Source organism: Astyanax mexicanus, chromosome 11 (genome assembly GCF_023375975.1).
Source record: "Astyanax mexicanus isolate ESR-SI-001 chromosome 11, AstMex3_surface, whole genome shotgun sequence".
Classification (NCBI taxonomy): domain Eukaryota; kingdom Metazoa; phylum Chordata; class Actinopteri; order Characiformes; family Acestrorhamphidae; genus Astyanax; species Astyanax mexicanus.
Window position 1 is genome coordinate 8,679,369 of NC_064418.1, and position 23,696 is coordinate 8,703,064.

Here is a 23,696-nt window from a genome sequence, read left to right on the forward strand (position 1 = left end):
AGCACATAGTACAATTTATGTTGTGATTAGTCTACTGCTCCATCCTATCCTCTGTCCTCCTGTAACTCCAGTAGTTTATGTTTTTCTTCTCTGACACCGTCACCAGAGAGTCCAATATGATTCACTCTGACCCTCATTTAATCTCTCTCTCTCTCTCTCTCTCTCTCTCTCTCTCTCTCTCTCTCTCTCTCTCTCTCTCTTCTCCACCCACTTTGTCTCGTTCTTTGTTGACTATGCAGGAACAGTATTGCTGCGTCTGCAGTTTGTGCGTACAACCTGAGCGCCATCACGCGTGCGTTCAACGGGCCATTCCGCTCCCAGGAGAACCCGCGCTCCACCTGGCTGCCCACCCCCAATCCCATCCCCAACTTCCAGGTACTCTCCTCACCTTCCCTTCATTTTACCTTCTGTTCTCCGCTCGCCTGGGCACAGATCCAGAGCTGTGAGCTACACAGGGGAAACATTACATCACCTTGGCCCTGTACAAAAACTTACCTGCCAAAACAGGCCTGTATGCCCAATATATTATAGAACAAAAATAAATTAATAATATTAATGGTTTTATTATCTTAATAAAAATTCAATTAGCAATTTAAAATCATACAGTAATACATATTAACACATTTTTACATCACTTTCGGGAAGTAGTGCGCTCCAGGCACTTTTGTAGCGATATATTAACAAATAAAACATAAATGAAACTATGCTAACTAATGCTTACAATGACTGCAGTTGGCTGTTAATATACTTTTTTGTTTTTATATAATGTAACCATTTTTGGTACTAATTAGTTTTAAATATATTCTATATTTAACGTGAGATCTTCATCGCTGTAAAATGTCTTTCAGTGTGGCACTATTGAAGATAAGGGGCCCAATGATGGCCTCACCGAGCGAAGCCTGCAGGACGCCCAGCGGCTCTACCTGATGAACGACGTGGTCCAGCCGGTGTCTGTGGACCCGCTGGTGTGGCAGGACAGCATGCGCTTCTCCAAGCTGGTGGTGGACATCGTACAGGGCCAGGACACCCTGCATCACGTCATGTACATCGGCACAGGTGACCAAACACAGAGAAAATACAGTCAGCCAGCAGTAACAACAGTTAACTTCACTCCAGATTCACATGAATTTAATGAAAAATTTCACATGAGATGAGCATATAATCCACCCTGTAGTCTGACTTCAGGTGGAAAAGCTTGAGTTTTCTCTTAAAACACATTTTAAGGGGGTGCCGAGTGGTCCAGTGGTCTAAAGTGCTGCCACTATGAGCGGGAGGTCGCAGGTTCGAACCCCAGCTCATGCAGCTTTGCATGAGAGCGAAATTGGCCTGCTCCCTCCGAGCGCAGGGTGTCTGTGAGCTAATGAATCAGAAGCGAGTTGCTGCGCTTTCCTCCGAGTGCACTGTGATGCTGCTCGGCAATGCTGCATCAGCAGCAGCTCGAAAAGAAGCGATGACTGAAGCTGACTTCACATGTATCGGAGGAAGCATGTGTTAGTCTTCACACTCCTGGTGTGTTGGGGCGTTACTAGTGATAGGGGGAGTCCTAATGAGTGAGTTGGGTAATATTGGGTTGAGTGAATCTTACACTGATACAGTACAGTACTACTGTACTGTAGCTACATTGTACTAGTGGACTTATGGCAGGCAAAATAATATTTTGATCATTTATAAGGTATTTAATAGTTTGGACATTACTGGTTACTAAAATTATTTTTGAAATATTTTAATGGACAAAACAACACACGTCTACTCTGCTTAGAACTTTTATGTGAATGGTTGGACTGGATCTGTATTGCTATATTTCAGTAAACATTAATGCAAGACATAGTGTATAGTCCAGACAGCATAGATAGAAAACATAAAAAATAGAAGCATGTTTTTTCTGTGACTTTACAAATACTTCTGCAATACTTATTACCTATTAGTCTGTTGTGTATACACATAGAAATGCATATATTCGTTTCATTAATAATGATCAGACAATGCCACCAGTTTAGTCCTTTTTTCATAACCTGCAACTGTATCCTCTTTCTTTCGTCAAATCAGAGTCTGGGACCATTCTGAAAGCTCTGGCCACCTCCAATAAGTCTCTGCAAGGCTGTTATTTGGAGGAGATGCAGCTCCACCCCCCGGACACAAGGGAGCCAATCTTGAGTCTGCAGATTCTCCATGGAGACAGGACTCTTTTTGTGGGGCTGAATGACCGGGTGCTAAAAATTCCCCTGGCTAGGTGCTCCAGCTACCAAACAGAACAGTGAGTATGGCTGCTTTGCTTAAACCTGCACACTAGACAACCACAGGCCGAAGAAAAGGAGTGCTGTGGCTGTTATTAGGCTGTGTTTACCCACAAAGAACTTGTGTGTTGAAATCATTTAAGTGTGGAACGCTTTTGCTGTTGATGTCCTGCAGAAGATTAGAGAAGAAAGTGTTAAATTTTGGGTAAATGGGTATGGGTAAATGCTTTTGAGTGACAGTGACTCTGTTTAAAAGGAAACTAAATCCCCTGATATTGGCTGACTCCACCCATAGCTCAAATTTAAAAAATGCTAAAAGATGGAAGGAGTAGTTTGGGAAGGGCACTGGGTGATGTATGGGTTTAGGGGAAGGGCAGATGGGAGAGTTGATTGGAGCTGATTGGGCTGAGCAGTGTGCCTAAGTACACAGAACCATCATCCTCTCCTGTAGTGGGGCTGCAACTAATGATTATTTTGGTAGTCGACTAATCTGATTATTATTTTTTAGATTAGTCAGCGATTATTTCTGTGATGTCCTTCATCTCTAAAACAATAGAAACAACTGAACATGATATTTAAAAAGCATTTAAATGTCTAGATGTCGTTTAAACTTGGAAAGTACTGATATTTAGTGAGTAAATATGTAATCTGTTGTGTTTGGGCACTTTTGGAGACACAAACTAAGTTAAGTATAGACTGTGTAAGTGAGTTATTTGCCCATCACCCATTGCGCTTCTGCCCCAGCACTTTTGTGTAATGCAGTACTGTTTCTGTTACAAATTAACGATTGGTCGATTATATCGACCAATCGTTGCAGCCCTAGCCTATAGCACAGTTGAACCTGTAAGGGCGCTGCAGAGGCAGAAATGACCACAATAAAAGCATTTTTTTAAAGGTTAGAAAAGGTTTATAACATTTTTACGCACTACTAGTGTTTCACAACTTCAAAGGACACATTTCAGCTATTAATGAAAAAAATATATGGTTTAGGGTTTAGTGGCTCTTTAAAGAATGAATGGCCTCTTTCTTTCACAGTGCAGAGGTATGGCACACACTGCACGGTCTTGTACCCTCCTCTTCTCCAGCATAACTGAGTGTATCTGTCATTAGGAGAGAAATCTGAGGCTGGAAAGGAGAGCTCCATGGCCTGACAGCCTCTATGTATTTTATCTGTGCTTTCAATCAGGCTGGCCCCACCGGCCTGCCGAGGTGAGGACGAAAGTCGAGCTCAGTTTGGCAGAGGGTAGCAAAGGATGCTTTGTCAGCAGTGTGTAGCTGTGCTGTAGCGTATTGCTGAAGGAAGAGAGGTAAAGAGATGATCTGTGTGTGAGTGGGAGATAGGATCAGATACAGAGGAAGTAATACACTGAAAAAGAGATGGTGTATATCAGTGCATGGATTGTGCTCTGAGAGTGCTGTGATTAGTCAGCAGGTGGATTTTGCTTCTGTTATATACAGACTTGAATGTATTCACTTATAGACTGGTAGAGCACGGACAGTCGAGTGATGGACATGCATTTGATTGATGGTTCTATAAAGAAATCCTTTGGATAAGAACAAACAAATTAGCTCATATCACACATTAAAGCTTTATCCCTCTATAGCACAGGTTCTTAGACTTTTTAGACCATGTATCCCCAATGACCAAACTAAAACTCCATTCCACAGGGCTTTACTCTAGGACCAATGAAACATGTGTTTGTTAAATTGCTACTACTACTCTGCTTTTTGTATTAAGTAGCTTGACATAACATAACCTAAAAACCCAAAAATGGATAGCTAGGATACACACTCAGTTCATTAAGGTGAATAGATTTAATTGAGTTATACTCACTGAGCAATGTAAGATTGTTTAGTGCAATCTTGTTGAGTAAAGCCCTATCCGGATGGGATTAGTTTCTAAGGGGGACGCCTGTAACAAATATTTCATATTTTTGCACCAGGAATAAAGGAATAAAATTATACAAAAGCAGTGTGTAAGACTGGTGGAGGAGAACATGCCAAGATGCATGAACACTGTGATTATTCCACCATATATTGATTTCTGAACTCTTAAAACTTAAAATGTTTTCCTCATTATTGGGGTCTGAAAGCTCTGCATTTTTATTGTTATTTCAGCCATTTCTCATTTTCTTCAAATAAATGCTCTAAATGACTATTAGATTGTCTATTGGGAATTTGGGAGAAATGTTGTCTGTAGTTTATAGAATAAAACTAAAATTTTAATTTTACTCAAAAATATACCTATAAATAGCAAAATTAGAGAAACTGATTCAGAAACTGAAATGGTCTCTTATTTTTTCCAGAGCTGTATATTATATTTTTTATCTTCTGTTGTTTGATGGGTGATGACAACCTGCCCCAGGTTACCAAACCAAACATGTAAAGTGTGAAAGTGTTTATAGACTCTTATGCTTGTAGATTATGAAGGAACAGAAATGTTCAGAAAATGGGTTTCCTGTAGGGAACAGTTAAATATATTATTCTTTTTGCATTAGTGAACATGACTGTTGGCCTTCAGTTCAGCCAGTAAATGTAAAAAATACGGATGCCTATTATAGCTGCTGGGATGAGGGCACAGATTTAAACAAAAATAGACCTTCTGTCCAGCTCCTGCTGGCCTAGCCAACGGGAGGGCTTATTTTACAGTATCTGCCTATATAACACAAAGAAGAATAATTATGCCTGCATCATTTTACACTGGCACTTGTTTCTGAAATTCCACATTTTCCACAGAAGCTTCTGCTGGCTTTATTATTTGAGAGTGTAGCATGGGCTGAGGTGGTGGAGGTGAGGTGAGAACAGGAGAGGAAAGTAGCCAGGCTTATTTAAAACTCAGCAGGAAAGTAAAATCACAGCGGCCTTCAAGGGCAGTCCAGGGGAAGCATGTCCTTAAGCTTTCCCTTTGATTTCTGCCAAACTCAGCACACAGCCAGTTAGCATGCACGCTCACCTGCACAACACACACCTCACAAAACTGCCATGTCAGAGCCAGGGTTAACGCAGCCATTCAGCTTTAGAATAATATAAGCCTGCCTACGTGTTGATACGTTAATGCTGTGTATTCTCGTGGTATAATATAGTGTTACTCATGTATTACAGGGGCATGCACCCTGTTTTTCTCAAGGGTAACTGTTCCTCTTTATATGTCACTCCCTTTGCCTGCGTAAGCTCCATTTTTCTCCTTGCTAGACTCTTTATAATGAAAAACAGCAGCCTTTTTCTTGTCAAATTCAGTCAAGCTCAGGCTCAAAGCTTTGCTCTAGAGAATAATCTAGTCATAAGAAAGGGAGTGGGAGTATCCCTTTGGTCTTCTGCTATCTACTTAAAGTTGTGTAGCTGTCAATCAAACACGTCTAGAGCTTGATTCAGAAGTGCTTTAGGTTCTGTAGCAATTGCTTTAGGAACACTTGAAACAAAAAGGGGCTCCTTTATTTCTACAAACGACAAACTGTAAGGTTCTAAAACATAATTATTGTCCTTTTTTGTATTTTTTTGTCATCGTCTTTTACATTTTGTCGTAATTTAAAGTTTTAAATAAAGCCATCCTATACACCTACTGAACATGAAATGATAAATGGACTTAGAAATGCCTAGAAATGAGTTAGAATTGCTGTTGACACCATACACGCAAAATATTTCAACACCTTTTCTCTTATGCTGCGTTTACACTTCACCGCCACATCAGGACACTGCAATTAATCCAATACATTTGGGAAGCGTAGGGTCTGTCAGATGCAGTCGCATGGTGTATCATGGGTCCAGTGACAAAAAATTGAGCTGAGATGAACTTTATGCAAATTAATACGTCCAAGGTGACTCGTCTATCCAATCAGAAGAGAGAGAAGTTTTCTCGATATGTGTCCTAAGTGCAACATTTGTTCAAATTTGTATTTAAACGTTCCAGAGTAGCATAGAACATATGCAAGCAAACTATGGGTAAACAATAAGACAAGATTGGCAACCTTTTCAGAATGTGTAAGGGTTTGTGGAGCTGTAATTAACAGCAGCTCTCCTGATATCCGCGCACAGCCTAGGGTTTTTCTAGCCGCAGCTCATTTTGCAGCTGAAAAGAAGCACAAATTAACTTTTCTCAGCCGGTTCCTCTTGCCGTTAGAGAAGTGTTTATTAGTGGCTTAATGCAAAGTGCTGCCATAGTTGGTGGCTCAGGTTGGGTGTAATTACATTTGACCTCTCTGCACTCCACTTCCTGCTAACACCCGTGGCCACAGCCGCACGCCTCTCCTGTAAAAAACTCATTTTCCCGTTGTTTGTCTGGCCGGAACACAGTGCCAGTGGAGCTGCTTCGCCACATCAATCTACTTCAGAGAGTGGTGGTGAAGGAGAGGGAGGGCGACTGTGTCTGAGGGAGAAATGGATGTGGAGGTTGCAGGAGCCGAACCCTTCTTAACGACAGGCTCTGCTCGCCCACAGCCTCAACAACAAAAACGCTGAACGTGTGGGTGCAGGAGAATGGAGGCGCTGCCACCAATCTCCAGAATTCAGACCCCTGTGACGGTCAGACAAGTGCACCATATTACCAGGGTCGTTTCAAGACACCACACCCCACAAATCCCACCACCTTTTCCAAGCTGGTTATGTGATGGACAGAATTATCGTAGGTTATTCGTAGGCAGGAGGCTATGGAGCAAAACAACCAGACTGAGAAAAAGCTTTATTTGAACTCTATGTAGAACAAGTAAAGTATACTTTTCCCCATTATACTTTAATTTTTACCTACTTAATCCCATAAAAAATAAAATTAAAACTGTGCTGATAAACCTTTTATGAGTTAAACCGGTACTATAAAGTTTACTTTAGATGTCAAATCTATATTTTAATCACAATTTTTAATATATAAATGTTCAGCTGGACAACTTACACATATATAATTAAATTGTATTACATAGTGGCAAAAATAGCATATGACTAGTACACTCAGTATAAATTTAGTTTTAATTTCAACTCTTATTTAGAAACATTTGAAGACAAAAACATTCTGATCTCAGATCAGCTGCTTGCACTAAAATGTTTAGTAAGATTTAAAACGTTTTGAAACTGTGTGACGTAACGAAACCTAGTTTAGGACAGTAATTTGTCTTTTTTTCATTTTGATACAGATTTCTATGCAGTGTATTTAAAAAATCAGTTCAGAGTTTTGAGTGTGACATCACTAGTTAGCATAGCAGAGAAGCTATGCTCCCTTCATCAAAACTGAAGTAAAATTTATTAGGCTATTGCAGTGTCATGTCATTACGCCAAAATACGATAAAGAGTGGTCTGTGTTTTCCTTATCCTGTTAATATAACATATTACAGTGTGTAGCCATATTATCAGGCCTTTCAAAACAAGCTACACTAACTAACTGTTCTAGTTCATAACCAGCAAAGACTTCCAGGGAAGTAAATAAACTAGCTAGCATTAGCATTAACCATATATTTATTTGTTTGCTTACCTGCTGCTAAATTACAACATTTTTACAAAACACGCGAACTAAATTTATCCAGTGTAAATGATCACTTACTATCACTTTTGACTCTCTTTTTTTCTTTCTTCTTTCTTTTTTTGGCTTCCTGATGAAGTTTCTACAGTTACATATTTAGCTGGTTGCAGGAATGACGAACCTGGCTGGCTGCCTACTGTCAGCAGGTTTGTGGAAGGGGCCTCCCTCAGGGGGATTCTGATAACAGTGTTGTTCTTTCCTGCATTGACCATCACAGAATTTAATAGGATGCTCACACAGTTTGTCGTTGCATTCAATTCACAATCAGTCGTTGCCTGGGGGCGCCAGGTCAGCTCGGGCCCAAGCAAATTGATTGACTTGCTTGCCTTGTTGCAACGGGTCTCCATATTACTTCATGGCAGCGGCCAGATTAGGCCGTAGGAGCTCTACCTCTCTGAGGGATGCAGTAATTTTACCAGAGCTAATGGAACATTTAAGAAGCTCTCTGCTGTAAATGTTCGACATCATCATGTGGATAAAAAAAGCTATTTAAGGTAATAACACCCACACTGGCATTTAATGTATCTGGATGAGGAAGAGATGAGGCGTTCTGATATCCAGCGACGTGTTTGTGTTTACACTGACGATCTAAAATAAATAAATAAAATAAAAAACAGTCTGTACTCTGTCTTTAACTCAAGGGCAAAATATAAACAGCCCAGGCCACATGCTCTGCTCTAAAAACCACCAATGCTTTTTCACAGCTTCCCTTGGGTTTCCCGCTACGTCTGATGTGGCCAACTTGTTTTCAGCTCAGCGGCTTTAGAGAAAACACTACGATGGCTTGCCCACAGAAGCACGGTCAATTGATTTTGTAACTTTGCATACATTAGTATGTATAATCCGATCTGCTCTGATCTGCAGTAGAAAGTAGAGCTATAAAGGGGATCAAAACCTCAATAAACCAACTGTCCAATGTTTATACTACACAAAGCTCCATGTCACCATTTATTGCTTATGTTTTATCCATCCATAATTACAGTACACCTGTTATTTTTCCAGTTTTATTACCGCCACTTACCGGTAAGTCTTTTTGCACAAAAGGTTTTAGTTTGTTAGATAAAACAATTTCATTATTTCCATGATTGCTTTTAACCTGAATTAAAGAGACTATATTGTTAATGTATTGTCAGGACCAGAATATCATCATCACTGTACCAATCATCACATTCAAAAACCTTCTGTATACTTTTTTTTCCCATTTTTCACTTTTTTTTTTATTAAAAGACCTAGGGCCCTATTTTACACCCTGCGAAATGTGTGCCATGATGCTCATTGCTGTCTGCGTTATTTAAGTAGCGACAGAGTTTACAAATATACTTAATGCTGCACCATGAAAATAGCAATATGTCAAAAAGAAATCCGTCAAAAGTCAGAGCGCACCTGGCTCTTAAAAGGAAAGACAAGAGACATACTGGTTGGTTTATTTCACATTACGCTTAAAACACGCCCATGATTAATTATGAGAATTAGTATATGCCTTTTGCAAGTTTCGAGTCATGTACAGCACAGATTCTCCTTCTCTTTTTCTTCGCTTTGGTTTCTTATAAACTCAGCTTTATCCTTGTCTTGTCTTGTCTGTGCGACGCGATGGAGAAATGTGGTTTGATTGGGGTTTATATAGAGTGCTGCACAGGTGTGGCTAGTTGCCACTGATCTCCGGCAGGGATTCTGCTGATGATGTGGTGCAGCACTGCACATCACAGAAATAAGAAGTTAAACCCAATTGTTTTAAATGCAAATATAACAGTGAGAGATAAAGAATAAAGAGAGATTAAATGAGCAGATGGGATATGGTTTTATATATATATATATATATATATATATATATATATATATATATATATATATATATATGTATATATATATATATATTGATACCTTCTAAACCACTACAGTACCCACAATACAATGTCCACCGGCTTATAGCTTAATTTCACATGCTTATGAAATTGATATATTCAACCTTAGAGTGCACAGAGTGTATTTTTTTTTTCATGCGACTGCGTGCACTGACCCATGACGTACAGTTACAGGAGTTTTTTTGCAGTTTGCAAATAATAAACATATAAAAGTGAGGCTCAGGTCATTTAACAGCACAGAATAATACGAAACAACATCTGGGTAAAATCCAGGGTGAATATAGGTATGCAGTTTTGTTGTAATTAATGTATATGACTAATATTAACACTACCATTGCATTACAAACTGACAAGACTATAAAGAGATTATACAGCAACCAGACAGCAGCGCTGCCAAATAAAATGACATAATCATAAAGTAAAAATACATTAGAAGGCATGTGTCTGTGCAGTGACACTGTGTCAGCAGCAGTCGGTGTGGGGTGGTTAAGATTCAGAAGGTCAGTGTGAATTATTTGCCAGCTGAAAACACATACTGGAGCCTATAATCTAAAGTAGCTGAAAGGTACATGTTGATTTTAGTAGTCATATTTTAGTTTATAGTCATTTACCATGGTTTTCTTTTCCCTCCTCTGGCATTTCTCTCTCTCTTTGAGCACATGTTTATGTCTCTTGTCTTTTTCTTTATCATACCATTCAATCTTCACTGATTACTGAAACAAACGTTTCCTGTGATAAACTTTAACAAACAGGAGCAGTTGTATGTTTTTTGTGTGGTAAAGCCTGATGTACCTGTTGATTTCTAAATCCTGCCGCATGTTTTATATGGCATTAGTGTCTCTGTTAGGTTAGCATAATTGTTCTCATGCTTGTAATAGTTTATAAGCACACAGTACAATACAACATTGGTCATACTCATTTGTTCTCCTTTGTTCTCACACCAACATAAACAGCAAGCTGTACAGTCTGAACTAAACAGCTACTGCTGCATATACTGTAGAGCACTCACATCTTTATCAGAGCTGTGTCATATGTTAGCCTCTATTGTGCGAGTTAGTATAGTTGTACACCTCAGCATCTCAATGTCATTCTGCTTAGTGTAGCATTTCACATTTCATTCAGAGCTAAAATTAGTGGCATACAGTAGCTCTCTTTAATGGCTAATTGGACAACCTTGGGAACATTTCTGAAGCTAACTCTGCTGTATTATTGGGAAGTTGCGGATTCAACTGGAAGATTATGGTTGAGTAAAATGATGAAATGTGACACAAAACACTAGCAGCCACAATTCTTAGCAGTTCCTAGCAGCTTATAATTCAGCTGGGGCGCCTTAGTAAACTCTTTTTTAAAAGTCAAACGAGCTCTGGATTTTAATATTTTTTAATTAAAGATTTTTTTTTTTTTTTAAGATTTTTCTTCTGACAACTGTTTATTTGTGTGATTAAAGCATTTTGTTTGCAGTAAGCTTAGAATTTCAGTATTTTGTCCAAGGGTGAGCGCTAGACGTGGTTAGCAGCACTAGCCAGCCGTGGTTAGCAGCATTAGCCAGCCCTGGTTAATGCTAGTAAATGCTATCAGTTAGCAGTTTGTGCCACATGGCTTGTAAACACGCAAAATACAGTCCGATATACTCACTTCTGAATGGCGAATAAGCTAGCGCTGCAGTTAGCGGCTAATGATAATACTGATGCACTCAGCCTCTGTGCTGGAGAAACTCCTGAATACTGAAACTCCTGTATAACGCTGCACTTCAGCGGAGTGTCTTTACTGCTCCTTACATCTAATAACTGGTCAAATTAATACATAAGGTGCACTGTCAATTTTTGGAAAAATGTAATGATTATAAGTGTGCCTTATAGTGCAAAAAATACGGTACAGATATTCTCAACAATTTTCATGGTGCTGTTTTTCTTTTTTCCCCTTAAGATGTGCAGAGAATCCTTCAAGTCTCTCAAAACGTTGGCTGCATTTCTCGGCTGTATATGAAAGGTCCTTCAGTTTGGAACAGCCTTCAAAGATGTACCGGCCAAGAAATGCAGCCCACCTAGGATGCAGCCTTGACTTTGGAACGCAGCTTCTACTAAGTTTCTCCTTCAAAACGTTCTGCCATTCTGATGCTGCTGATTGCCTGAACTGTCTCAAGTGTTCTTGTCTGTACTTCACCTTGCATATAAGTAGTGTTCATTTCTTAGTAGAAGTTAAGATACTAGGGTTTAAAATACTTCTGTAGAAGTTGAGGTATCAACTCAAGATTTTTACTCATTAAGTAAAATGTGAAAGTACTGCTTTGAAAACTATATTAAGTATAAAAGTAAAAGTAATGTACGGAGAAAAATGACGGCCTATAGTGCACTACCCCCCTCCCCAAAACACATTTTTCTAGAAGCTATAATGACTATAATGTTATATTAAATTGGTAATGTTGATCAATTTGGGATGCACTCGGCTCTCTAGTGTTTCAGCTGCATATATGCCCATTCAAAAAATTAACGTATTTTAGTAGAATGTCAAAATATATTAAAGATATTAAAGCTTAGTTGGACGTTTGTAAAACATGAGTTCTCTTGAGTCGGATCATCTTTATACTAGGCTACATACGTCTGCTATGTTCTTGCTGGACTGTGAGGGGGGCGTGGCGTGGTGTGCAGGTGTGATAGATCACAGTATAAAACAATAGGGTGTCGGAATATTATATGTATATACATTTCTCTACATCCAATCACAATTTGATTCACTCTGTCTGGATGGAGAGATTTATCTGGATAGGGATTTTACTGAACGATGAGAAGCCAGATTCGAAAACGAGCTGAAATGAAATAGGAGTAACCAGGCTACTTTTGTTTTAAAATGTAAGGAGTAGAAGTAAAACATCGTCTAAAAAATGATTAGTCCAGTAAAAGTATAGATAACTGTCATTTCTATGTAAGAAAGGTTACTTGACATCTCAATGCAAAACTGACATACCAAACTGAGGCAGCCATCATGTGCCCGCGGATTCACAGTTAACAGGAAATGCATCTCTAGTTTAAAATGTTCACATTTCTTTACAATCCTCTGTGTTCTCGTAGTTACAGCCATGCCGTGGTAGCTCCACACTACTGAGGCTTTAAGATTAAGCATGCTGCAGAATGGAGAATCTCGTTAATCATTAGCTCATTTCCTCAAGGCTTAAATTGTGTGAAAGAAAGCAGGCTACGCCGACCCTCTTCTGTTTGTGAAATACTTTCCTCTGAGCGGTTCTGTCCGCCTTTAGCCTTTTACCTGTGGCTGATGAAAAGGTTAGAATCTGGCCTCGGAGTGCAGAGCTTTATTGCGGGGCTCTGAAGAGCTCCATGACCAACAAAATTTATGACTTGTTTTTGGCGCCAGCTTGTCAACAGGGTGCTAAAAAACACAGTGGTAAAGAGCTCACAGCGGCGTGGCCTGCTGGAGCGCTGGGCCTGGCACTTGAGGGAGTGCTGAGCAGGAGGAGGAGGAGAGAAGAAGAAGAAGAAGAAGAAGAAGAAGAGGAAGAAGAAGGGGAAAGAAAGTAATCAGAAAGTGAAGGCATTTATTACTACTGCAGAATGTTTGGCTTTTAACTGACTCTCCTCTGGCAGACCTCCAGCGCTGGAGCCATTTCTCTTTTGTGCTTCGTCTCAGTCTTCATTCAGGCAGGCAATATGTCTCAATTCTGCTGCTCTAAAGTTCTGACCAATTTCAACTTTCCCTCTGCTTCTGAGGTGAGGTTGTTAAAGGCTCTGACTGAGCCATCATACACTGGACTCCTGCCTTTCCTTTTACTTCAAGCTGTGCGCTACGGGTTTGAGCTGACAGTTCCTTCTTTTCCCAGGCTTAAAGTTTATGGGACCAGCAAGGAGCCGTCCAGCCTCCAAACCTGAGGACAGGATTAATGGGCAGCGTCAGATGGCTTTTCTAGGCTAGCTCGCTATAAATCAGTGTAATCCTTACCGATACCTCTCTGAGAGAAGAGCTTGTAAAGCAAAGACCTAAGATCCAGCAAGAGTTGTGTATATACTCCTCTAACCATTAGTCTGTCAGAGCTGATCTAGATGGGATTTCTGGGCTGGAAATAACAGAAGGACTGTAGGAAAGTAAATGGTGTTGCAGTGGTGCTCCATTGTTGAACACCCAGAGCAATGAGCAGGCTTGTCATAGTAACTGATAACACTATCAAATTACATTACATTGTATTTGTACAATTGGATTACATTGTATTACTTACAAATGATGAAGAACAGGACCAATAGATAAAATAAAGAAATTAGAACATTTAGCAGGAGCTGGAAGAGGCCAGATGTGTAATATTGGGATAGAGAAAAAAAAGGGGAAACAGGAAGAGGGAATGAGGTTAATAGTAGTTAGTATGTTAGAGGTGTTAGGAGAGTCTTTGAAGAGCTCAGTCTTAGGAGGTTCTTGAAGGTAGTGAGGGATGCTCCTGCTCTGGTAGTGGAAGGTAGTTTGTTCCACCATTGGGAACTGTTTAAGAGAACAGTCTGGATTAGTTTGTGTGAATGTTTGGTAAAGCTAGGCGGCGTTTACTGGAGAAGTGCAGCTGCTGGGAGGTAGCATAGACCTTAAGGAGTGAGTGCAGGTAGGAGGCATGATGTTTCATCATCACCTTGTAGGCAAATCATAAGAGCTTTAAATTTAATACAAGCAACAACCGATAGCCAGTGAAGCTCAGTGAACTGTTCCGTGACATGTTCCCATTGGTTTTGGCTGTTTGAAGTGGTTATTTAGTGTTTTTCTTAAGTTTTTTATTTTTATTTATTTTTAACATTGTATATTAATATTAAAGACATGGAAACATGGACACCTGTGGATTTACGCAGTAAACACTAAAAAAGTGTTAGTCCTCCACATTAATCCCCTGATCTAAACCTGATCATCTGAGATGGTGATTTGAGGTGATTTGGGATGAGCTGCAGCAACTGTTGTTCAGCACCTCCAGGAACTCCTTCCTTCAAGACGCTGAGAAAACTTTTCCAGGTGACTCTCCCTCATGAAGATACTGAGATTAAAATACCAAGAGTGTGCAGATCTGTCCTCAAAGATAAATGTGCTACTTAGAAGTAGTTTTTTTTAATGTGTACAAAATAATTCTGCATGTGTTCATGTATAGTTTTAATATAGACTTCAATGTTAAAATTATAATAAAAAAAAACAACAAAAGTAAACAAAAAATACATTGAATAAGAAAAAAAATGACTAATGCTGTATACTGTAATAGAACTTTTGGAAATATTGTCCAGCCCTAGATAAAAGAAATGAATGTTTCTGGAAATTTTGGTTTTGTTTGTTTACCTACTTGTTTACTTACTTCAGCTAAGTTGTGATGCTTATGTAAGTTTAGCCCGTAGCTCAGTGTGACATTCCAAAAGAAGAATTTACTATCAGCTACTCGATGAGCACCCCTAATCCAGCTGCCATGTTTACAATGATGAGGGCATGATTTGCAGTTAAAGGGACGGTGATAACTATTTGCTTCCTATCTTTCTTTTTTAAAAGGGCTATAAAGAGGACAGTGTTTTTATAGCCCTCGCTATGACTTTAAAACATCCATTAAAGCCCGCAGAGAGTAGATGAGATTTACGGCGTTCTGTTAGTTGCTGTGCAACATTGTTTTATGTGTTGGTTTATTTCCGACTCGTGTACTGTTTAAAATTTAACAAGCCATGTTTTGTGGCTTTGCTTGCGATGTAGTGAGCTATCAGGAAAGGACTTTGAATTATACAGCACTGCAGCCCACGTCACTCAGTTAGAACAGTGATGGAGGGCTAGTGTGGCTTTCTCTGCTAGGATATGCAAAAAAAAAGAAGAAATTGATTCTATTGCAAAAGTATACAGTAGATGACAATGAAGGAACATCAGCATATTGTCTTGCATAATGACGTAATGATATAAAGTCCCAGTCCCACACTTTCTCATTCATTGGTTCATTTTTTAGACTATGAAGGAACACATAAGGAATCATATAGTAACTTTAAAGTGTTAAACAAACCAAAATACTAATTTTTGTGAAGCTTTTTAGCAGCTCTTATCTGCAGAGCTGTTAAATTGTGGTTTCTGAGGCTGGTAATTCTGATAAACTAATCCTGTGCAACAGAGGTAACCTTTCCTGGGGTGGTCCTGATGAGTGCCAGTTTCATCATAGCATTTTTTTTTTTATGGTGTTTGCAACTCCACTTGGCACTTAAGGATACTTTAAAAGTAAAAAAAAAAGTACTTATAGTACTTATTATACTTCATTTAGTTAGTTGAGTAGTTCTTGCCGCAATATAGAGGGTTAACATGTAAAAAGTTGTCTTTTTTTAACATCTTGGGCTGTTAGGTTTAGAACAGCAAAGGTGTAATTTCTCTAATTTAATGTCAATATCAATATTACAAATTTTCATTACAGCATTCAGTGATGTGTGATGTGATGTTTAAACACATTTCCAATTTTTTAACTTAACATTGTTTACAGCATGTTAGAAGGTACAGAAATCCATTGTTGCTATTGTTTGCAGTTTTTCTGTGCCTTTTTATCGTTCATATAAATGTCAGAATCATTTCATACAGACTAAATTTCAAAATACAGTACCATGCAAGAGCTGGATGGTGCAGTGTGGATGTGAACACCAGCTCCAGTCCACTGCTTTCATACGTTCCTGTTTATGATGAAACACTCAGGCCTTAGCCAGCGCTAACTAATGTTTATGGGGTGCTATTTGAGTTGAGCAGTCAGAATAAAGTGATGGAGGGCTAGTGCAGCTTTTATTTTTGCTGCAGTGGCATTTTTTTATATCCACAGGAGAGAAAAGTAGGTCAGAGAGGAGCTAAACATTTGACTTCGCCCTTTAGCCCAAATGTGCAAAACAGCTCTCGGTCCTCTTCTCCTCAGTGACCACTCCAAGGGCTCTAAACTGACTACCACAGGCCAGGATGTTCTCTTCTGTCAGAGGGTCAGATGGCACATGGCCAGCCAGTGCCTCTGGGCAGTGGTGGATTAAGGGTGTTTCCACACCAGCAGTAGTTGGTTAAAATGGACTATATTTTTATTTTTGTACCTTTGATGCGGTTCATTTGAGCAGGTGTGTAAACAGTAATCACGCTCAGATTCAGACCAAAACAACTGCACTGAGATGCACAAGAGGAGGTGGTCTCTGTCTGGTTCCAATCCAATTGGTGAGATTGTGATCTGGGCTCGAGCCGACCCAGCTGTCAATTATAATTATTTTATTTGAGCTAAAATATACTCTTTCAGAGCAGATTAACCAGATTTATGATAATTAACTATCATAACTATAAACATTCTGTACTTTTTACACACTGAACACCGTATGTGCAGCAGTTGCTGCAGATAACCGTGATGACTACAGGACAGCCCATTTAAAAAAACACTGTGTTTGAAAATGCAGCAGCAATATTTTCTGAGTTCAGTGTTAAAGCAGTTTTACACTGCAAAAATGTACAGAAACCACTTTAGTTTCTGAATCAGTTTCTCTGATTTTAAAGCATTTATTTGTAGAAATTAAGAAATGACTGAAATAACAAAAAAGGGAATAACCCTGTATTTAATCACAGTTTTCATGCATCTTGGCAAGTTCTCCTCCACCAGTTTTACACACTGCTTGTGGATAACTTTATGCCTTTACTCCTGCTGCAAAAATCCAAGTAGTTCACTTTGGTTAGATGGCTTGTGATCATCCATCTTCCTCTTGATAATATTCCAGAGGTTTTCAATTTGGTAAAATCAAGGAAACTCATCATTTTAAGTGGTCTCATTACTGGTCTGGAACACAGAACCTTCTTGCTGTCAGACAGATAAAAATAGGCTACTACCAGGTTAAAAAAAATGAAAAATGGAGTGATAATAATCACATCTTTACATGTATATATGCATGCAGTAAAGCCACAAATGTTACCAACTGTAGTAATACAGCGGATACATCATTAATTAGAAGATCTGTGAACTGATAAGTTCACTGATTCTAAGGGTCAGAATCTTGCTCGAGATGAGTGGGTGGTGATCCTGTTGTAAAATTCCCAGTCAACTTACCGATCTTTTTAAGCAGCTTCTCTTCGTGTCATTCTTTTACTTGACCTGCTTTTCTTTTTTAAGCGCCACTTTTTTTTTTTTTACCTTTTAATCACACATTTTTAAGCAAATTACAGGCGTAACAAACCTGGGAAAATGGGGCATCACCTTTCGTATAAAAATGTAATAAAATAAAACATGGTTAGTCAGTGGGCCCTAATAATTGCATGGGCCACAAGGTCTCACTTTAATCAGAGATAATAGTTGGCAAATTGAATGTGCACTCTCTAATCTTGAGTCTAGAAATCAACAAGCGACCAAGTTTTAGTTTTACTAAGATGATGTATCTTGATTTGCAGTACCATAGTGAAATATTCCTTTAACAAACTTTCCCAAACCCACTAAACCTGAAGTCATGAAGTGATTATTATTATTAAAATAGGAAACCGAGGGTTCATTGCATGGGCCTTGGGTAGCCGGTGCATAAGTCCACCACTGCCTCTAGGCTCCTGTTTATGTGTCCAGCGATCTTCTGGAAGACCAGCCCTCCTCTGCTCGCCGCTCAATCTGTCACATCAGCATTCCCTTCGAGCTGCTGCATTTTCACAGTCTTACGAGCTTATATGGTTGGCTGATTCTCGCCGCCACTGGTTCATGTGAGCGGATTTCTCCACTGTAATTAATGAGACCAGCACCTACTTCTTGCTTAAATGGGTTTTACTTGCAGGTCAGCGCCCCGAGGGCTTGTCTCTCTACTTCTGGTAACTGGGGCTAATTGGGCTTTCTGAACCACATTGATATCATTATTCCTTTTCCTTCCAGAAGATGCCTTTAATTGGCAGGATCTATTTATTTTTTTCAATTATTCCTTACCCATGTTAACTGCCAGCACAAACACAAGGGTCGGAGCAAACAGCAAAGAGCAAACAGCAGCTGATGGCGCAGCTGCTGAAATCGACTGGAGTCGAGAGTGCAATTTTCCATTAGTTGATTGTAGACACAACCCAGCCCTTAGTACCTGGAAGAGCGAAGACGTGGTTGTGAAAATCAATTCAGCCAATAGGTGTGAGCCTGAATACTCATTGCGCCTCACTTTATCAGAGATAATAGTTGTGAAATTGAATGTGCACTGTCCAAACTAGAGTCGAACTAAATTGAACAGTGACCAGGTCTCTGTTTTACTACTATAATAGAGCTGCAGAAATGTACCTTAATTTGCAATAGTGTAGTGACTGCATGAGCACAAAACACAATACATGTCAATACAGTTATTGCTGTCAGACATTGAGGCACAGCTCTGCTGTGCAATGTACATGCTGTTTACTATCAGACCCGTTATTTACAGTACCTTATTAAAAAGCCAGGATATCAGTCAGACAGATCTGCTTTGTCATTTCACTTCATTTATTTCTCATCTTGGGAATTTATTAGTTTTATTTCTTTCTTACATGTCTGGAGTGATGTGTATGAACTAAAATCGGTGATTCTAATGCTTGATTAGTATGCACTGCATGTTCTCCCATGTCTGCGTGGCTCTGGTTGGCTCCGGAGCCACCACAGCCCTGAATAAAAGAACCTGAAAAGGAGATAGACAGAAAAGGATGGATAGAAATTGCTGTGAGTGAGTAAATGGATGGGTTTGTGCAATAGATTTCTGCCTCACTCCCGATGATTCCAAGTTGGCATATTGAAACATTTTACTTGGAAGAAGAGGACAAAATGGTTGGATGGATGGATGGATGGATGAATGAATAAATGATGGAATGAATGAAGTAATGAAGGAATGAATGAATGAATGTATGACTGGCAAGTAGTAGAGATGTTAAGGATGTAACCAACGGGTACCCAATGAGTCATTTTTCAGGTGGAAAAGATCTCAATCACTGATTTTCATTTGAATGCCCTTTATTAAAAGCTTCAAAACTGGTTAGTCACATGGTTTACACATAGGTGCACTGTTTGCTATGTACACTGGTGATTTAATTTTTGTTTGTTTCAAGTAAAATAAAAATGTCTTAAAGGTTATTGTTTCCATTAATATATTTAGTAAGCAATTATTAATGTCCTTTAAGAAGCGCAGACTAGTACAATATAAGACTTAAAAAAACAATTTTTTGTGCTAAAATAGGTACATTTTGATGCTGTTTCAATAATAATTAAATAATTTGTAGCTCTGCCCCCTTGTTAACTGTTCTCAAGTGTTTCCCGTTTCCTGTTTTGGTCCTTGTCTGTTTATAATTTGTGTGTTTTTTGTGTGTACGTCTTTTTGTCTGCTAGGTTGTTGGTTTTCTTAGTTTTATGTTCTTAGTGTTTCTTTGTTTATCTGGATCTTTGTTTGGTTTCTTTTTGTTTTCTTTGTTTAATAAAATACTCACATTTGCGTCCGCCTCTGAATCCTGACAATGCGATCTATGCTTTTTTTTACTGTATTGGATTGGGACTCAGTATCGGCAAATACTCGAAATCAAAAGACTTGAACTCAGAAGCAAAAAAATGGGACATCCCCAGCGAGTATGGGAGCTTTGTTGGAACTTCGCTCATAAATACTGCAGCCAGTGATCCAACAACGGACCTCAGAGGTTCAAATGAGAGACGCTGGAGCATCTGCTGCATTAGCAAGATGTCGAAGAGCAGAAATTATTCACAGCCAGCTTCTACTCCCCCAGCTTGCGGTGTTTGTACTCTAGTCAAAAGTTCTCCTTTCAGTCACATTCGTTATTGGCACTGTGAGCTGTATCAACACTGTGTGTTTTCCTCAACCTCAAGGTTGGAGCGCCAGCCGCCCAGCACAAACAGACTCAGCTGCTGGTGCCAGAAATAAGAGTCTTTGAGGCTAAAGGAGCAGCCTGGAGGTGGAGGCTTCCCGCCACGGCCCCCACCGCATTCCTGCAACACGCTCGCTTCTCATGGCTTAACTTCATTAGCGGGTTTAGATTTAATTACACCTCATTAAGCCTGTGTTTTTTCACCAGCTTACAGATATTTAATCTCCGTTTCAATGCACTGTCACATGGCTTTGGGAGGATTATATCAAGATTTGGGTGACTCTCAGGAAAGACACCCAGGGTGCATATCGCTTCGTTTGGGAACAACTGTAAACTTAAAATGTAGCTTTGTTATAGTGTTGATAGTTTAACTTGATGAAATGAAAATCCTTAATTTTCTTAAATTTCTCTCTCTTTCTCATTTCCTTCTCTCTCTCTCTCTCTGGCTCTGTTTCTTTTCCAGAATGTGTTTAGATGCCAGGGACCCGTACTGTGGATGGGACAGGAAGCAGCGCCGCTGCACCACTATTGAGGACAGCTCCAACATGAGCCAGTGGTTCCAGAACATCACAGCCTGCCCTGTAAGTCATAGAGCTCCATCCACCCTGCACAAGGAGCGTTGCAATGCTAATTGCTATCTTACACCCTGCAAACAGTCGATTTTTACTCTTACTCCGTGCATCATTTAATAGAAACAGTGCTTCTGAATGTCTGAAAATGGGCTGTGTTCATCAGGTTGGAGAGATTTATCTGGATAGGGGTTTTATTGAACGATATGAAGTCGGAAAGAAAATGAGGTAACTACTCCTATATATCTAAAAGTGTCCAGGTGCTCCTTATGCAGTGCCAAACTTCCACTAGAAGAGTGTAAAATTCCCCAGCTTTGATCTATAAAGCAGTGGAATAGCATTCTTGAGAGTGATGAAACACCTTTGGGGTAAGTTGTAGCACCGTGCGTGAAGCAGACCTAATCGGCCTACATCAGTGCTTCACCTTCCTAACACTCTCCTAGCTGGAGGGAATCAGATCCCTGACACAACTCTCCAACAGCTAGAAGAAGAACGATTTCCCAGAAGAGTTGAGTCGGTTAAAGAGTAAAGGTCTAATTGCTTTAATTAGGATGAAAACTTGCATGAGCATGTATCCATAAACAATATTAATAACAGATTCAGTCCAGTGAATAGATTATCCTTCAGATTCTGAGAGTTTTTCCTGAACTGGGAAAATCTGCTTTTGTCTACAGAGCAGCAGCATTGAGCTGGAATTCACTACAGCCGACTCTAAAACTCACAAACTTTTACACTCTAAAACTCTAAAGCTCCAAATCTCTTAAACTCTAACAAATTAAAGCTCTACAACTCTTAAACTTAAAAACTCTAAAGCGCTTAAACTCTAAAACGCTTAAACTCTAAAACTCTAAAATCCTAAAACTCTAAAGCACTAAAACGTTTAAACTCTAAAACATATAAACTCTAAAATCAAAAAACCCTAAAGCACTAAAACTGTTAAACTCTTAACATCTTAAACTCTAAAACTCTTAGACTCAAACTCTAAAGCGCTTAAACTCTAAAACTCAAACTCTAAAATTGTAAAATCTTAGCTCACTTGAGTCACTAAATGATTTTTCTATTACCTTTTTATTTATTTGTTTCATCCTTTTATGTTTTTATTTTTAGCTAATTGATTTTTTGTCCTCTATTATGTTTGTGTTTATCTTTTTTTATTCTAATTATTTATGTCTTTATTTAACTGAGTTACATTGTAGCCTGCCCACCTTTTTTTATTTTGAATTATTTTATTTGTCCTTAATTACATTTTAAATTGTTTTTTTTCTAATACTACTAATGCGTATGCCATTTGTTTTTTATTGTTTTTTTATTATTTTATTATACATGATTTAGTGCTTTTTAAGTAGTAAATTCTCTGCTGCACTGAAAATGAGAGTTACCTTCAATGTTTTCCTGAGTGAATATAAAGGTTGATTGGTTGATTAATTGATTGATTGACTGATTGATCTGGATAGAGGCTGGATTTGAAGACGTACTCCACAAAGAGCAGAGAGAGGAAAGAGGCAGCTGCTCTCTAAAGGCAGCTCTCACTATTTCTTCTCCTCATACTGGTCTCGGTGTGTGGCGTGCAGCCCGGCACGTGTTTCTCACTTCTCGTGCTCGGTGTACAGTTTAGCATCTGCTGAGGCGTGAAGGATGGCACGCCACATGATTGACGACATCATCTGAGCCAACTGTTTCTCAGTGGTCTCTGTTTCTCAAAGTCAATTAGTTTTGCTTGAAGTTGCCCTTTCATGGTCATCTGCAGCCACCATGCACCACGCACAGCAAATCAGCCTGTTCTGTGCAGCCCATCTGTATGTTCACGCATGCATTTAGCTTATTTTTATTTTTCCAGCTGCGGAACCAAACCATGGACGGTGCTTATGGTCCCTGGGCCCCGTGGCAGCCTTGCAACCACGATGACGGCGATGGCACCAGTGCTTGCCTGTGTCGCTCGAGGAAATGTGACAGTCCTGCTCCCCATTGTGGAGGCAAAAGCTGCGAGGGTCCGACGATTGAGGTGGCCAACTGCTCGAGGTAAATGGAATTTCAATATTAACGCTGTCGCACAAAAAGGGGCAAGGAAAAACCTTCTAATCTTTGTGTATAAAACGTTTTTTGGATAATTTTTTTGGAGCATTCATCATGAAACATTGAGACAGTGTGAAGAATATCTGACAGCAACACTTAGCAAATCCACAATAACAACTACATAGTAACCACTTGGAGATACTTTCAATGTTCTTAAGTACACTTCCTTTTCACAAAGGTTATTGTACTGTTTGTTCCATGATGGTTTCTGCAGGAATGTAATTTCGTTGCACTCTTTTACTCTTTTATTTTATAATAAAAGCCTCTTGACTTGACCTTAGCTTAAACATTAGCATTTTTTCTGGTTACTTTTTTTAATAATCTTCTCATCTGTGGTTTGCTTTAGAAATGGGGGCTGGACCCCGTGGTCATCGTGGGGTCAGTGCAGTACCAGCTGTGAGATCGGCTTCGAGGTGCGTCAGCGCTCCTGCAACAACCCCTCGCCCAGACACGGCGGCCGAGTGTGTGTGGGCCAAGCCAGAGAGCAGAGGTGAGCGACAGCAGGAGATCATAGAGTTCTCTCACACCGTGTTCTCAATCACACCTTCACGAACAAGACTTCCTTCTGATGTGTGCCACTTGATTGCGTGAAATGATGTTGCGACTGCAAAATTTTGAATTACACCTCATCCTTTTTTTTGCCGTGTTTCAGCAGTCGCTTCTCTCC

The 23,696-nt window shown here is 39.5% G+C and overlaps 1 protein-coding gene across 2 annotated transcripts in view; it reads left to right on the plus strand.

Annotated features, from left to right (window-relative positions):
- Nucleotides 1-23,696, plus strand: part of sema5ba (sema domain, seven thrombospondin repeats (type 1 and type 1-like), transmembrane domain (TM) and short cytoplasmic domain, (semaphorin) 5Ba) — a 202,990-nt gene that overhangs the window by 142,944 nt on the left and 36,350 nt on the right. For both annotated transcript variants that reach the window (XM_007227920.4, XM_049484739.1), the window contains exons 10-15: nucleotides 240-375; nucleotides 849-1,056; nucleotides 2,047-2,254; nucleotides 20,851-20,968; nucleotides 22,794-22,975; nucleotides 23,376-23,519. In XM_007227920.4, the coding sequence (XP_007227982.3) occupies nucleotides 240-375; nucleotides 849-1,056; nucleotides 2,047-2,254; nucleotides 20,851-20,968; nucleotides 22,794-22,975; nucleotides 23,376-23,519 (996 nt within the window). The remainder of the gene's footprint in view (nucleotides 1-239; nucleotides 376-848; nucleotides 1,057-2,046; nucleotides 2,255-20,850; nucleotides 20,969-22,793; nucleotides 22,976-23,375; nucleotides 23,520-23,696) is intronic.